Source organism: Melanaphis sacchari, unplaced genomic scaffold (genome assembly GCF_002803265.2).
Source record: "Melanaphis sacchari strain LSU unplaced genomic scaffold, SCAv2.0 Contig310_pilon_pilon, whole genome shotgun sequence".
NCBI lineage: Eukaryota > Metazoa > Arthropoda > Insecta > Hemiptera > Aphididae > Melanaphis > Melanaphis sacchari.
In genome coordinates, this window is record NW_020271184.1 from 1,654 (window position 1) to 19,630 (window position 17,977).

Consider the following 17,977-nt stretch of genomic DNA (forward strand, 5'->3'; position numbering starts at 1 on the left):
TTTATAAATAATTCTTAATTGTGCTTACGCAAATAAATTTAATAAACATAATAATATTTTAACAAAGAGTTTTCTTTATACATGCTAACATTTACAAGGTAAACATTTTAATACAAAGTATATACAAATATCTGGTATAAAATTTAAACTATTTATGTCAAAGTATTTACAAATTAAAATATATACAATTATATGTCATGAAATTGTTTTCATTTTACACTATTTATGTACAGAGTATTTTAAAAATTTTACACAAGGTCTAAAATTCGTTTTCGACCATAATTTCAGCCAACTCTGCGTCCCTGTAAAATTTATATATAATATAATTTTGATAATTTAAAAACAATTTAAAAAACTTACTCTATTCTAAAATGACCGTGAGCTAGGGTATGGAATTTATCTTCTAATATCACCCTCTTATCATCATAATTGTTGTATATTATTTTATTGGTCTGGACAGTCGTCAATTGATGTTTGAATGAACGTATACATATATTCAGCTGTCTATTATTGACACCCGGCTCCATACCTTCAAACAAACATGCCCGATGACCCTCAAATGTCATATGGTTCTTAACCACATGACCCCTTACGCCTTTTGCACGGATCTGCTCCTTCACATTCATATCATCCAATCCTTGGATTTTATAAGCGTAGGATTTAGCACGGAGCGCGCAAAACTCCGTCATAATATGGCCGTCAGTCTCATCTGAAAATAGACCCGGGATCTTTTTCCTCTCAGCAATATAACACGGATGGTTTCGTGGTAAATTAGAAGTATCCATACGGTCGAGTAGATTGGCGTTCCTTGCAAGATCTTCGTAAAAGTCATCAGTGTGGATATAATATACCAGTGAATCTATAATAACAATTATTTAATTATGTATGAAACAAATATATATTAATTTATTAATTTACCGGTGTCAGTGTACATCAGCTCGATTTGATCACCATAATGCCTCTTCATCACGTTGTAGTGATAGTCGTACATTTTTGTCTTTGATATATCCAACACAGCTAAGCCTGTGGGAAGAATTATTAAATATCTATAAGAATGTAATATACATGCTATGATACATACCAATATAAATAGGTTTGTCGAATTTTATAATTTTTTTCTCCATTGTTACAGCACTCAGGTTTTCGTTGTATGGTGTCGCATATTTAAATGTGGTCAAGTTGATAAGTTTCTGCACTCTATCTTCGTTTGAAACAAGCTCCATTAGTATCTTTCGTCTAACTTGTTCCATAGTCTTACCTATCGATTTTAAAAAGGATTAGTATAAAATTGAATAAACACAAAAATTATAAAAAATACCAAAAATACTATTATTCATAAGCTTGAAGAAGTCTTTCTCAAAATCGTTCAAAGCTTTTTTTCTCATTTCGTTGTTTAAATTTATAAATTCGGCAAGCCAAGGTGATTGGTTGAATTGTAGGACCCTATGCACCTAGAATAAAATTAATCATGTCAAAAATAAATAAATAAATTTACATTTTATTTTAAATAAATTTACTTTTTCAACTATCAACCCGTTTTTAATGGCTTGCTGGAGATTACGGTAATGTACGACATAATTTTTTTTTGACTCGAAGGTCACCATCAGTTTTTTTACCTTCGAGCCATCGGGTATTCCGTTTTGAGGCAGAAATGGTAGATCATTATGCTGGTCATGCAGTTCTGCCGGATACGTTACATCAACCTCATACATCCGTCCGATCGGCGAGTTGTCGTCCAAGTCGTTAAGACCATCGAGCTTGGCTTCAACCCACTTAAAGCCTCCAGAGGGCATACATTCTGCCATAGCCCAGCCATAAAGATTATTACAGTCTTGATAGACAAGCCATGATTTCGGTTTAGTTTCGTTATAATCAGGCACCTTATGGTTATTAGCCTTAGCATACCGCATGCTAGCCTGCACCAATCCACCGCGTATACCTGTAATATAATTATTTCTATAACATTTAAAAAATTAATTTTTCATCAATTACAAACCTTTTTCTATACATAGTAGCATGTCATAATCGGTCAACAGTTCCAATTTCACCGATGTATATTTCAACATCGAATCGAAGCTGAATCCTGGGGCCGTATAATAAAATGCCGGATCTAAATTGTACGTTTTCATGCATAGATCGCGGAAATTTTCAAAAACATCCGCGAGCAACAAAACGTCAATTTTGAGATACAAATCGCTGTATTCGCCCAGCGTTCTGCATTCAAAGTACCTCCATACCTCCATAGCATGTTCGTAGTGTACATCCTTAATACCCTCCTCCTTGAGCGTACTATAAAATTCTTCTTTTGGTGGTAGACTCGGCTCGTCCAACTTATCCCAGCCATCCGTATACTCGTATGGATATACACCCTTACGGGTGACTAGTGGCATATCCCGGGCATCAAAAAATTTTGCTGTCTCGCGGAATTTCGAAAAATCTCGAGTTAAAAGGTTTTTGGATAGAGTATCCAACTTTGATGCCATAAACCTGCACGTGTCTACGAATCGTATAGTAAACGTCCTACTAATATATTTTGAAAATGAAATAAATTTTTCTTCGCTATTAGCAATAACTTTTATACTATTAGCGTCATAGCCTAATTCAGTTACAATAAAGTGGGCGTCATAATTAGATAAATTGTGGAAAAAACAGGGGACAAATTTCGGTTGTTTTAATTTTAAATTACATCGAGAGCATAAAGATTGTCTAAATCTACCAGTAAGGTGACAATGGTCACGGACTTTCTCGTTTGTGTCGAAACTGCGTTTACAAAAGTTACAATTTTTATTTTCATTGTGTTTTCGCGTATCTCGGTCATTCATAACTATAGGGACATTCGTCTTTAGCAATTCTTCAATTTTACGACCTACATCAACTATATTTTCGAGAAAATGCCTGGCAACATCCTCCCGACTATCACTACCGCGATAAACAACTGGTGCAGTTGGTATATTGAATTGCTGGATAAGCTCTAGTGGAACTTCTTCGGACGCTTTAACTAAAAACCCATAACTCATAGGTTTGTGGTTATGTATTACAGTCGTGTGTTCCCCCCTTTTCTCATTAGTTTTCACCAGTAGAGCTTCAAAATCCGCGTAAATAGTGAATGGGTGTCGTTGAGCATGTCGCCAATTATCGAATTCTAGCAATGTGTCAACATCGGGCATTATGGGTAGAATAGGTTTATGAGATCCGCAAATTAATTTATGCTGCTGAAGTGCTAGCTGCCCACTTAATTTATATTTTAAATTTTGTTTGTCAAACGATGTGAAACATCGTTTGCAGAAATAAACTGAATGACCGTGTAATGTTATTTGCGAGCGGATTAAGCGTGAAAAATTAGAAATATATACGTAGTGACTTTTTTCTCCGGCAGTGAATAAAATGATGTCGAAATGCTCGGCTTTTTCATTATCTACTACTTTTAATGGAAATATGTGATGATTCGGATTTTTTGACGAAGACTGAGATATTTTTTTAACTCCGTAAATATTTACAGAGACTGTCGGGTTATTTTTTTCAAAAATTTTAACCTCACTCCACGGTGTTGGGAATGATAAGCCTGTAAAATTATATTTGTCTTCATGTCGGAAATAATTTTCGCCTACACGATGTTTATTTGCACCTGTCACGTGCCTCGCCAGAATGGACCATTTAAAACAATGCTGATCATTATTTTGCGGATTGATCGTCGCCCGTTTATTTTTGATTGAAAAAGGGAGCTGAATATAAGATGAGCCAGCTACAGGGTTAAAAGTATCATCACGATTCTCGTTTTCATTTTGTCGGTTATTATTCGGCGTGTTTAACGTAATATTATTTCGAATATCTGGGTTATTATCAGTATTATGATCATTTACGTCATCGCGTTCGTTATCAAAATTGATAACGGGCAGGCCAATGTTAGGGGTTCCCCCCATAGGCGTATATTTGTATACTGTTAATAAAAGCCCGTCAATGGATTCTAATACATATCTACTACCCTTTGCAACATAAATTTCCTCCTCGTGCAATAACGTAGTGAACGCCTGCTCTATTAATGAAACTATATCAGAATCGATAAAAATTTCTTGGGCCGATGTCTTGAATGACCTATTTTGCGATGAGTTATCTACACGCGTTTGGTTATAAGTGGCTTCAAGTTTTAAATTAAATTTTATCGGATTCACAACTACAATTCTCCTTAATAATCGGACAAGCCCAGGTTTTAAATTATCGAGAAATGAAATATAATTTTCATAATTATTCAGATTTTTAGCATAATACCATACGATTTTTCGACTATGTGCGGATTTAACCTCAGCGAAACCCGGTGTATTAACCATATCCATACGAGCTTTTTTAGATTTAATACGGGATACTGTATTTTCTACGTGTACGCGCTTTCTTCCTACCGTAGTCATATAAGAATCTACTTATAAAAATAAATATAGATAAGTATAATTCTAGCACCGATAATAATAATAATAATAATAAAAAAAAAAATCTTACTTGTCATATCGCATAGCCCAGCATCTTGAACATTTTCTAGAACTTCGCAGCACATTTCATCGTACCCATCGTTAAAATCCTCGCCCGGAAAATTATTCACATACTGCCGAGAGGGCCCTGCTGGTATGTCAGGTACAAATATTCCAGGAGCTATTTCTTTTTCGCCAGGTGCCCGGACGCGGACATTGTCTTTAATAAAAACGTAAATTAAATCTAGCACCGATAATAATAATAATAATAATAATAAAAAAAAAATCTTACTTGTCATATCGCATAGCCCAGCATCTTGAACATTTTCTAGAACTTCACAGCACATTTCATCGTACCCATCGTTAAAATCTTCGTTCGGAATATTATTTACATTTCGAGTCTGATTTGAGGGGGGCCGCTGGCTGATCTGATTGTGGTCGTACGTGTGCAAGTGTGCATTATTGCAACAGCAAAAATAAATAAATAAATAAATAAAAAAAATCATAAAATTAATAAAATAAATAATATATTATGCCTACCATGGACGGTTTTCATATGTCTCTTCAGATGAGACTTACTTGAACGTCGATGTACAAATAGTGCACGAAGCAAACGCCTTCGTGCGTGTTTCTCGTCCTAATCAAATCTGTCCATACGCGTAAACGCAGATACACATTTACACATTGCAGTATGAAAGTATAGTAAAATTCACTAATAAAATGTAAAGACGTATCGGAACGAAAATAAGTGCGCGATGGTTTAAGACTGACGACGTACTATAAGACTGTTGTTCTTTCAGAATATATAAAGATAAATTTAAGTAGGTGGAGAAATATTTTGTGGGTAGGCAGTGTGTGAATATTGATATTTAAGTAGTATTACATTGTATGAAGATACGTCCGCAAAGGTACTAATATCGACTATCTAATGTTGTTCTACTAATACCATTCTAATATCGTATAAGAAGGGTATGCGACAGCGCCAAATACCCACCCAATGGCAGGAAATGTATCTTATTGTCACCGACGTTAGAGTGCTTATCCCTAATGTCGAGACCGCGACGGTGATCTCAGGACAATAGATGCTTTTGCCATATATTTAATTGAATATGAATATTGATACCTACAATACATGGTATTTTAATATCGCAAGTAAATATCTGCGACATCCTCTGACGACCGGTAGGGCACATTATGAAGACATTTAGTTGTGATTATTACTGCATTGGAAATGTCTTTCAGTAAATCCTAATGTCAGAAACTATGGGCCATTGTGGTCAAGATTTCCCATTATGACGCATTCATCGATATTATTTGTGATACGTTCATTATTGAGTATTGTGTCAAACCTATTAAGCATCGGGATAGAAATTATATTTTACTAATGAATTTTATACTTAATCACATTTTTGTAGTTATTTTCACGTATGGATATAATGTATAACATAATCATGTTAATATCATTTTAATAATATATATCTAATTTACAATTTCACTATTTTTGAATATTATCCCAAATAGAGAGAACTACGTTGTTTGAATATTTTAATTTGATTATGCGCGCGAAAATATAGCTGATACCATTTTATTTGATAGACAGTACGGTAAAAATATTTGTGATAACTGATAATGGTGATAAACGTTTTGGCTGAAAATGATCGCTGATAACAAATGATAACTGTTGACATCTGGCCTTAAATTGTCTCGAGTTGCATGAGTGGACCTGACAAGTCTGGGCGATGATTGAGATAACTGGTTAAATAGATAAGAATAACTATCTCAAAGTATATATGGCGGGGCGGCAGATCATATCTCACGGGAAGCGGTAAGTCCGGGTTCGATACCCGTCACTATTTTGCAATTTTCACTATTTGTTGATTAACGTTCGATAACAAATGATTATATGATAACTGATAACAAATGATAGCAGTGATATTGATAAGTATATGCCGCGCACATGCGCGATCGGGCGGCGGCAGCGGCAGCGGCTTTAGGTGAGGTGAGGAGGTGGGGGTACGTCACATACGTAGCGGCAGCGGCGGCGGCTATGGGTGAGGTGAGGGTGAGGTGAGAATGGTGAGGGTGAGGTTTTGAATCGGCTATTTAATCCCTACTGCCGGTGTTTTTACCAATCGTTTTATGTTATCTGACGCTTTATATGTTAAAGTGTTTATATGTTTGGTAAAATAAAAAATAAAATAAATTGAATAAGAACGTATTGATATCCGAACTGTATTGAGATTCAGACCAATGATATTATTTTATTTGAATCATATAGAATTTTAAAAATTAATGATATTTTTACTATACCTCTGAGCGCTATTGTGATCATATTTTTGTGAAATAACAACATATGATTATAGACTTTTAGCGACGGATCTTCACGGTCATTATAATTTATATCATAAAGAATTTTTATTATACAATAGAATTATACTTTATCATACTATAGAAAAATTTGCATGGGTTATGATATAAATTACATAAATATAATTATATTTTATTTTATTAAACACTTAATTTTTCTGGACTCAAAGAAAATAGATAATAGATAATAGATATGTAATTAATTTATTACATGATATGCATGGTTACTACAGGGACAAAATTCATCACTGCGTCAAATAATAGTCGATAATCTTTAACGGTTAAATAGAAACTAATAATTATGACGTTAAATTCGCAAAAACCTAGCTATTATTATATGACATTTAAAATATAGGTTGCCGTTTGAAAATCAAAAGTTGATGGTTTTACTATTAAATATAAGCAAAAATAAGATTTTATATAATTCTAGAAAGAATAAACTAAATATTAAAAACAATTGAAAAATTCAACATTTTCAGTGCAAAAATCCTCTGTATATATTATAATATTATTTATATTAAATTAATTTTTCACCTATTAATTACTAATTAGTATGTATATGTCGTACCACTCGTGGCTATATGGATAATTAATTTTGAAAGACTAGGCTCTTTGCAATGGGGTTATTTAATTAGCTTTATTTTAATACTAATCATATGTTAAATGTAAACTGAACTATTGTGCCTTATTATAGGTAGGTATTATTTTCTTTTGTTTATACTTTGCCAATATTATATTTTGAGTGTCTTATAGTTCACGATCTACTTGGAATATTATTTACTAAAATATAACACAGCTTCAATTATAATATTTCTTATCGCTATTTCTGTATAAATTTTCTACCATCAATATTCCAAAATTCGATCATGGACTATTGAACACTCAAATTAATATTAGTGAGATATAAAAAGTTATGTACTTACAATACAATAATATAATAGTTCAGTTTACATTTTACACATGGTTAGTATTATAAAATAAAGCTAGTAATACAATAATAGTCAAATGGTCATTACCATAAAATTATTGTAATTTTTAAAAGGTATAAATGTTGTCAGTCTCAAAACTAAATAAAAAATTAATTATTCATATGGCCTACGACAGAAATATATATTTATAAATTATAACTACAGCTAGCTTTATCTAAAATAAAATATTATACAAATATAAAATAAAAACTGATATCGAAATACCACGATTTTTTATAAATACTTTTCTAGAAAAATAACTACTTGAATACTTGATTATTGTATTTAAGTACCACTTACTTATTATTGGAAACTCCGACTTATATTTAAATATAATTCAACAGAAACGTTTTACAAGTGCATTTTTTTTATTCAAGGAATATTTTTAAAGATATTTTTTTATTATTCCTTTTTATATATATGATTTTATAAAATACTTATGCAAATTAAAATTTTGTGTAAGAAAATAAAATTTAAGTGCATATTTTTATTTTTTTAAGCGCATAAATGCATGCACTAGTGTTTTTTAAGTACATTAAGTTCCGAGTCCTACCAATTATAATGATGATATTGAATCAGTAAATTTCAGTTTTGTGAATATCAACCGTTTTTTCTCTCAATGTACCTACCATTCTTCGCATTGATTTTGCCTCTTAGTTCTAATTTCTAATGATTTTACTTGATACTCAGATAGTGATTAGTTTTCTAAGTATTTACGTTTGTAGTTTTCAATTTCACATTCAGTAAATTCTATAAATGGGTCATGTGACACATTCCCATAATTTTCATCTGGTCCTAGATTAGTCTTAGACACTACAAATCGTTTAGATGTTTTAAAAAAACTACTACGTCTATTTTTTTTGTGTCAATTGTTCCTATCTTTCTTTCAATATAATTTTTAGAACTTAGTAAACTCAGGCACTGACAAGTTACCAGAATTGAGAGTACTGTTAATATTATATTTTAAAATGGTTTAAAATTATTAACTAATAGAGATAAAGTATGATTGAGTAATAAATAATTTCTTATAAAATATCCAAACCAAGCATGAATCAAGATATAAATATACTATATTATGCATGTATACAAATAGCAAATGAAAAGTAAATTTGACTGTAAAATAAAAAAAAATTATAGTTTAGTCTATTGTACTTTTTGTTTTTTGTTATATAATATGTTGTAGACCAGTGGTTCTTAACCGGTGTTCCGAGGATTTGGTATAAGTGTTCCGCCAAAATTTTAAAATCAGTGAAAAAAAATTCTTTCAAAATAGAATCATTTTAGATTTTATTGGTTTATTTTTGTACACAAAAACGTCATCGTAAACTTTTGAATTATATAATGTGTCAGTATACTATATAATATCTGTAAAAATCATCAGTCACAAATATCTCATACAAAGTATTCAATTTCTAATTTTTAAATTTTTTTAAACTCTTTTTATAATTTTATTATTTTTTAGTGACTAACACTAACATGTATGGCATGCAAACAATTGTATGCTATACATTCATTGTTTAATATATTAAAAAATTAAAAATGTATGTACTACTATTTTATTTTATGGTTGTGTTCCGCGAAAATCTTATAAAATGATAAGTGTTCCGTTATTCGAAAAAGGTTAAGTACTACTGTTGTAGATAAATGAACTATATTGAATGTCCCAAACTCCCAAGAGGAGGGGAGGGTGGTAAGACGGGGCACTTTCCCTCCTAGGATTTTAAATTTGTTACCTAATTATTGTAATTCTGTATTGTAATGATGACAAAACATAATAATGTATACTATAAATAAAATGTATAAAAATACTTCATTTATTTTTTAAATTAATTTTGCCCCTTCCCTAGGAAAATGTCTGGTGACCTCTGTATTGTATTACACACAGCAGTATAATATTTAATTATATCACATACATTAAAAAATAATATACTGTAACGACAACTATTTGTGTAATTGATCGTCATTGTTATAAAATAAAAAAATGTGTCGTCTTTCAGATATATTTTCTTTCACCCTTCACTTCTATTTGTTTGAAATCTTGTTTGATGTTTTTTTTATCTTTCTAAAGTCGATTTATTTTTTAATCTTATTGACACGTATTTTGTTTTGTTTAAATTTTGTTACACATTCTCAATCAGACTTTCAAAAACATATACATTCTTTTTCAACCACCCATTTAATTATTCTAAAATTTATCATACTGTCTGTATTTTGTATTTTTTTTTTATTTATGTATATATATATATTTATTTGTATTCATTTTGATTTTTTTTTTCAAAAAATTAATAAAATTAAAAATTGTTCATGAAAAAAGTTGTATTTTTTATCGTATAGTATCAACTATATAAATCATTACAAAATTAACAACTTGGTATCATGAGATAGTTAAAATATCATACGAAATACACTTTAACGCGATGAGTCGAAACAATAATTATGTAAGTTGATAAAATACCTATAGATTACAGTTTCAGACAGAACTTTCTAGTTTGAATAAAATATAAAATACGTACAACACAAAAAAGTGTCTACAATGAAGAAATGAAGTATTCTATTAAAAAATGAAATTGTTTTGAATTAGCTATTTATTCATTTTAATACACCATTCTCCAATACAAACGTAAACAATCCAACTTTAACCACAGAGCATATTTATTGGGAAGAGGCAAATAGGTTGTAACTTATCGTCTTTCATATACAAACGATTATTATTAGATTAAGTTTTTAAAGTTTAGGAAGTATGTATACGGAAATAATACAGCGAATATATGGCACGATATGATATACGATTTATTAATAGTCAATGTATAAATATAATAGTGTTAAATTAATAATACAATAATAATATACGAGTAAATTAGTCTACGCGGTGTGGCCGTAAGGGGGAAAATTAATTTGTTCTGTCCGTTGTGCATTCTTACAAAAATGTAAACAGCGAACTTCGAGTGAATCGTTGTTTCAGAACACATGATTGGTTGAATTACGAGAATCTATTTTTTTTATATAATAATCTAATATAAGCTACGTATAATAACGATTTCGTTTTGCGGTATATGGCGACGGACAAAACTGGTAAAAATTAATAAAAATATGAAAAAATACTTAACTATACGCTGTAGAACTGCGATATACATAATATTATGTATGACAGCAGGCTGGTGTGTTATTATAATTGCATGACAAAATTATTATTACATAATTTGATGCTTTTACAGACTATAAACGCTAATGAGCTTAAAAATTACAAAAGTAGGCGTCGTTAAAAGCGATTTGATTATAAAATAGATTTAAACTAAAAAAAAAAAAAAACAACGATTTATGTTTTTCAAAATTATATAATATAATATTATTGTTGTTGTCTTCAGCGTTGCTCACAGTCGTTGACTGAGGTGCATTTTGTTCATCGTTCATATTATTCGTTTCTTTGAATGATATTGTTAACGTCGTGTCTGAAAACAATTAAACAAAAAGCAAGAAATTAAAATACGTCTGGTAGTGTTTTCTTTCGCCGTGTCTTTACCACTCCATTGCAATTGGCCCGTCGTTGACATAAGCAGAAGCATTTTAAACAAAATAAATTGTTTTATGTATTAATTAGGAAGTGTTTTTAAAAATATATTGTTAAATTGTTAACATAATATAGATGATGCATCTAGTGATACAGTAATTACATGTAAGAAAATTGTAATACATCAAAAAGATACAGCTGAGAACAATACAACAACCACACTCGTTGTTTCCGTCTTACAATACATTTTTACATTTCATTACAAATATACATAACAAATTTGTATTCAGGCAGGATCTATTTTATTTCGTTAATTTTAATATATAAGTTTGAATTGAACGAATTATTAAATTTAAAAGAAAGAATATTTTCTAGTGCATCTCGTAAACTTTTATTTTTTTATATTCTGAGCGGAACGATAAATGTATTGATGTTGTTTTCTTTTTTTTTTTTTTGGGCATTAATACACGATAATTTGTCAATAATAAATTTCAAACTTTAAGAACGGAAGTGGTTTCGGATATCCAATTGGATCTAGTTTATACTTTAAAAAGGTCAGATTTAAAATTTCTTAGTTCTTAATTTTACAATTGGGAAAAACAAACAAGAAATAAGGAAAAACGCAAATTTTAACGCAAATTCAATTTTTGACAAAATTATTTTTGTTTTTTTTTTTTTATGTAACTTGTAAAGGTATATAAGTATATTTATAAAGTTTTGAATTTTTTATCAAACGTTTAGATTAATTATCATTTTCATTATAAAATACAATTTTCAAAAATGTTTTCAAATTTATAGACAGAAAAATTTTAAAATTTTAATTTTTTTTTTTAATGTCAATAAAAATTTAATTTCTAAATCAAAATTTTTGAAAATTTAATACAAGATCCCACAAAAATTATTCTTTTAGCTGTATAAAAATATTAAAAATATACAAGTGCAATTTTTTTTTATCTAAATTTTTAAAATTAAATACAAGATTCTTCAAAATTAGTTCATACTGAAACCATAAATTCTAAGAAAGGTGCTTGAACAATTATTTCTTTTAGACAATTTGAGTTCTAATTTGGACAAAATTACTTATTTAAATGATAAATGATAATTATTATACTATAATTTAAAAACATTATCCGTGAAAACTTAAAATTTCTGTGTAAATATAAATTTTACTAAACGTAATAACTCTTTTGATTTATTTTAAAATATTATCTATTTATAGTTATATATTGTTTACTATGAATATCTATGATAATTATAAATTAATGTTATTAAATATTGAGTTATATAAGTTGATATAATATGGTATTAAGTATATCGTTATAGTTATGAAATACTAATAATATAATTAATATAATTTTTTGATAAAAACTATATTAATTTACTATAAAGCTAAAAGCAAAATAAATTAATTGAAAAATATAGTAAAATAAAAAATTGATATTAATAACTATATTAAAAATAAATTATCACTTGGTGATTTACCCTAATAGACCGTTTTTGCTCAGAATCATTTCCGTATACTATGATATATCATTGAATTCAAATTTAATAGACGTATAATAGTGACTCACTCAGGCAGAGCGGTACTCGCTTACCAAACTTTTTTTTTTTTTTGAAGCAAGGAATGCATGAAGTTATAATATATTTACATAGTAATAGGTTAATTCAATATAATATTGAAACCAACAATTTAAAATAAATCATTCAAAATGTAAATTTGTATACACTCATATTATATATTACGTGTACGTAACGGACACATGTGGATGTAGTATTTTTGAACAAAATGTGTCTTTGATAGGATCACTATTCATAAATAAAAAATAGCTTTTCCATTTTATAACACAAAAGCAGAAAAAGCAGAGTTATTCTTAGTATTAACGACCTTACAGAATAACAATTAAAAGTTATAACACGTAGTATAAAACCCACACGTAATGGCAGTTAATAGAAAACTATTACTAAGTAGGTACTAATAGGTAGGTGTATACTGCATAGTGCATATGTAAAAATATATAAAAATTAATCGATACAAGATATTTATTGATTTAAACAAATTGTATAACTAAGTATATATTATAATATAAATATACACAGATGACCGTGAATGCCATTTAAGTCATGATAACAATAAATAATTATTATCTAATCAACATCATAATATCATCTCTCCTTAACATAGCATATTATCGCAACACATTAAAACATTAGATAGCTGCGCTGCTTGTTGATTTTGAGAAATAAGATTTTAATTTCAAAAATTTTAACTAAATATAATAAAATATAAAATTAACAAGGCTGTGAATTTATTTATATACAGTAGATTCTAGTAATGTCGAATCTCTAGGAGATCAAAAAAGAGTTTTTTTTAAAAACTGGTAAATAAATAGAATGCCATTAGTTTTAAAACGAGTATGTCCTAGTTGTTGTCTATAGTCGTTTGCTTTTTCAATAAAATTATTCCATTTAATAATTATAAATTTATTATTTAATGGTATGTGTTTTTATCTCTGGACAAGTTAACTATTTTAATAAATATTTACTGACGGACAAATAAGGAGTCATCCTCATTTTTTTTATATTTCCATAAATTAACTTCAAAATTTTATCTTTCTGTTTAATAATTTACAATAATTTTTTTATCGGAGTATTGAATTCATTGATGATTTCACATTTTTAACTAATTGTATTAAACTATGTCCGAAATTGTAAGGACATTTAATTTACACTTATTTTCCATTTTACTATAGTATGTGAAAGATTACAAATATTGACTACCAATGCGCGCAATTACCATCACTATACCAAATTTATTGCAGAATTTTCTATTTTACTTTAATAAAAATAATATTTGTGTACTCGAGATAACAAAAAAACGATTAATTTCATATCGAGTTACGAGAGCAAGACACTATTAATTGTAATAATAATTTAAAGGGGATTTAAATGTAGTGCAAAATACGAAAAATTCAAGATGGTGATGTTCGGCATAAAAAGAATCTACTACTGTTTAAGCATTTTTTTTTTGTTTTGTTATTTTATGGTAGAAGTTGAAATATTGGTTAGGTTAGTATTTTACTATAGCGAATAAAAAATATTTTTTTGCATATTTTTCTCAATTTTTAGTTAATAATAAATATTTACCTAAATGTTTTTCGATTGTTAAAAGAGCTAAATAAAAACGTGATAATAAATACTGATTAGAATTTTGAGTATAAAAGTACATACATATTTAACAGTTAGGTACTAAAAGCATTTGATTCACAGCCCTGATGATAACAATAACAATACCTATAGTAAATTTCACGTAATGGTTATATTATCGTTACGACATCCCATAGTGCGAGGTGTACCCACTATAGATACTACCCTGTAAAATTGCAGTGGTTTGCCGCGAATATACGTTTCGAGGATGCAAAACACTATGACATTACAGTTCTTGAACAAAAAGAAAACATTTGTTAAATCCTAATAAGAAATATGAATTGATTCACTTTAAAATTTTTGTAAAAGTCTATTATACTCGTTGCATTGCCACAATTAGAGGTGAAGGAGATGCTAAAATGTTTAAATTATTTTTACAGAGGTCTATTTATTTCCGTACAATACTTGCGCATTTATTTTTAAAATTATTCTGTAAACTTGGTCTAAATCGTTTATTTAAGAAAATAAATACTTAGTTAAGTATCTGTATAAATATTTGTGTTTTGTTTTATAATTATATACCTATCTAGTATACGTATTATGAAAAAAATTATAATAAAATAATTATCCATATTTATTTATTTTGCGTATTTATTTATATGGAATATCTTAATTTTGTATTATTTTAACTGTAATACTTTTCAACGTTTGTAGATTAAATTAAGTCATGGTCTAATTATTTTTTAAAGTTTTTATTGTCTTTTTTACTACTTTGTATTTGCTTGACTCTTGACTGTGTATACTTTAATTACTAAAATAAATATTATTAATCAAAATACCAATTAAATATTAATCTATATAAATATATATCATATACATAAATAGGTGCTTAATTTTTCTTGCGTATTAGTGTTTTAAATATAATATAATACACAGAAATTTTTCATAAGACTAAATTTAAACTAAACAGAATATCCTTTACTAGCTGTTGCCTGTTGGTAAATAAGTAAGATTTATTTACTCCGACAGAAAAAAAAAAATCGACTACCATATTTTTCTTATTTATAAACTCATTAAAGTATATTACAAATATTAGATTATAGAGGTAAGAAAAATATCATATTATTTTTTCTTAAAAAAAAAAATTTTTCGTTTATTATTGCATTTATTTCCATAGTATAGATATTATTTGTAAATTATAATTTAAAAAAATTATTGATGTTTATAAGAAGCAAAATCAAAAACACATAATAAGTACATAAGTAGGCTATAGCATTCTCTAGCTCCACTTAATTGCACCAATGCGATACGTTGTTAACAATACCTGCGAAAACCTAGGGGCGAGTGTTAATTATAGTATTTTGGTTTAAATATACGAATATTATACAGACTTACAGAAACAGTACCTAGGTAGCTATAATATGTGTAGGTTATGGAATATATTATGTCATGTTACGTCATTCACGTTATATGTTTTATGTAACTTGGGAAAATTTTACAGCGGGAAATTTATCTTTTATCAGAAAGTACTTGTTTCTAATAAGTTATAATATAAAATATAGATATGTTCTTGGCGTAAAATTGACATAAGATTTGACTCTTTCTTTCTAAATATCTTAATAAAATATTGAATAACAAACGTTAATTATACATATAATTGCCTATATAATATTATAAAAAAATACAAAAATTAAACTTAATTAAATTTTCTATGACTAAGTCTTGAAGTGATTTTTTTAATGCATTTTAACGTGGTGCAATGATATTTGGTGATACATACCTAATATTATATTTTTTGGTCGGATGGTGTAAAATAAAACGATTTGCGAGTAATTTATAATATTACTACCAGCCGTCAGTTCTTGATATATGCGTATTAAACAAATACATACTCTCATTATTATCGAGCAATTATTATAAATAAGTATATGTATATATAAAAAAAGATAATATACTATATAATGGTACATAACATAAATTACAATCCTGTGTCGTATATATAATATAATATATATATACATATTATTACGTAAAATGGTAATATTTTCCAATGGAACGTTATAAATTAGTCAACAATAATATCAAAAACAACGTAGTTAACATAAGCCTTATGCTAAAGTTATTATGTGTACAAAAGCATTTGTTATTGGTGTTGGACACAGAGTTTCCGGTTTCGTTGAGGTCCGGCCACACGGAAACCGTGGGCCACCGTGGGTCTACCTGAAACACCACTTGGTCATTAGTGGTTTGTGTAAATATCAAAGATGACGGTATGCGTCTCAAGTCATTTTTTTTATAAATATAGCTGCGTTGTAAACGAAAATGATCGATTATTATTGTTATTATTATTACCCGTTGCGAGTCGTGAATAAGCAGCGTGTTGGAAAGATAAAGATAAAATACATTATTATTCGAACAAACAAACACATAATCAAGGCCGTGAATTTAATGAGTTTACATATTTTTTAAATTATTTTTTTAAAAGTCCTTATTTATTCCACTAAATTCACAGTTCTCCAAATAATATAGCATATTATTAATGCAAAAAAATAAATATCATATGTAGTATGCCGTCACTTACCTGTTACACGATGCAACATTTTTGCCGGACATCGATTTTTGGCCCAGATTCACGTATCCTGAGTCCTGAATACGCACGTCTCCGATACAACCCTCATACCCTTTGTAATGGTTATCGTTTGACGTCAGTATTACTTCCGGTACTCCACCTACGCAAAATAATTAAGAACTAAGAACTAAGGTAGAGTCAATGCTAGGGTCAAGCATAGTAAGTTACTGATTATAGAAATTAATTATAGAAGTATAATAAACATAAATTTAAAAAAAAAATCTGAAATTAAAAAATATTTATTAAATCATTCAATTTAATATATTATATTATGTTTTTTAATAAAACATAATAAGTTTGATTACATTGTTAGATTTTTATCTTAATAAAATAGTTACAATTAAATATAACAACAATTTGAATACATTAATATTAAAAATGTACTTCATTGAAATTATAAAATGTCTATTTTCTGCTTGATTTAAAATCAACTTTTAGAATTATATCATTATTCATAAAATATATAAAATATTTTATTATTTGTAATTTTAGATTTTTAGAATATCTGTTAATTTTTTTTTTAATAAGTTATAAATAAAAATAAATTATCTAGTTAAAAAAAAAAAAAATAGTAGTATTCGTACATAAAGAGTATTTTCTGAACGAAACGAAAATTATTCATCATAGTATTATACTATTATTATTACTGTTTTAAGTTAGTGACATAGTTAATTTACAATATTTGGTTACATAGTTAAGATTGTTGTCTTAAAAAAATAATATATAACTCATTAATTAGAAGTATTATTTTAAACATTTATATAGGTAGATAAAATTTTAAGAATGACCAGGTTCGATTAAGTTATTTTTGAGAATTAATGACAGTATTAAATTAATTGTGCATATTATTAACACCTTTCATAGTCGTTCAAATATTTAATTTAAAAATATAATATTTTTC

General features: G+C 28.1%; 2 protein-coding genes across 9 annotated transcripts in view; both read right to left on the reverse strand.

Annotated features, from left to right (window-relative positions):
* Window positions 1-222: 222 nt before the first annotated feature.
* LOC112596223 lies at window positions 223-4,840 on the reverse strand. Its single transcript, XM_025341726.1, has 10 exons — window positions 4,753-4,840; window positions 4,492-4,680; window positions 3,916-4,411; window positions 1,997-3,741; window positions 1,518-1,939; window positions 1,319-1,451; window positions 1,082-1,258; window positions 919-1,023; window positions 361-859; window positions 223-302 (listed from the first exon to the last, which is right to left on the reverse strand). Exons 1-10 carry the CDS (start codon window positions 4,805-4,807, stop codon window positions 260-262), a joined length of 3,864 nt encoding a protein of 1,287 aa, XP_025197511.1. The 5' UTR covers window positions 4,808-4,840; the 3' UTR covers window positions 223-259.
* Window positions 4,841-10,379: 5,539 nt separating this feature from the next.
* Window positions 10,380-17,977, reverse strand: part of LOC112596242 (basement membrane-specific heparan sulfate proteoglycan core protein) — a 155,109-nt gene continuing 147,511 nt past the window's right edge. For 6 of the 8 annotated variants that reach the window (XM_025341752.1, XM_025341756.1, XM_025341754.1 and 3 more), the window contains 2 exons: window positions 17,029-17,176; window positions 10,380-11,244 (listed from right to left, as the gene is read on the reverse strand). In XM_025341752.1, the coding sequence (XP_025197537.1) occupies window positions 11,208-11,244; window positions 17,029-17,176 (185 nt within the window). In that variant the 3' untranslated portion in view covers window positions 10,380-11,207. The remainder of the gene's footprint in view (window positions 11,245-17,028; window positions 17,177-17,977) is intronic. The other 2 variants (XM_025341758.1, XM_025341757.1) reach the window with 1 other exon arrangement.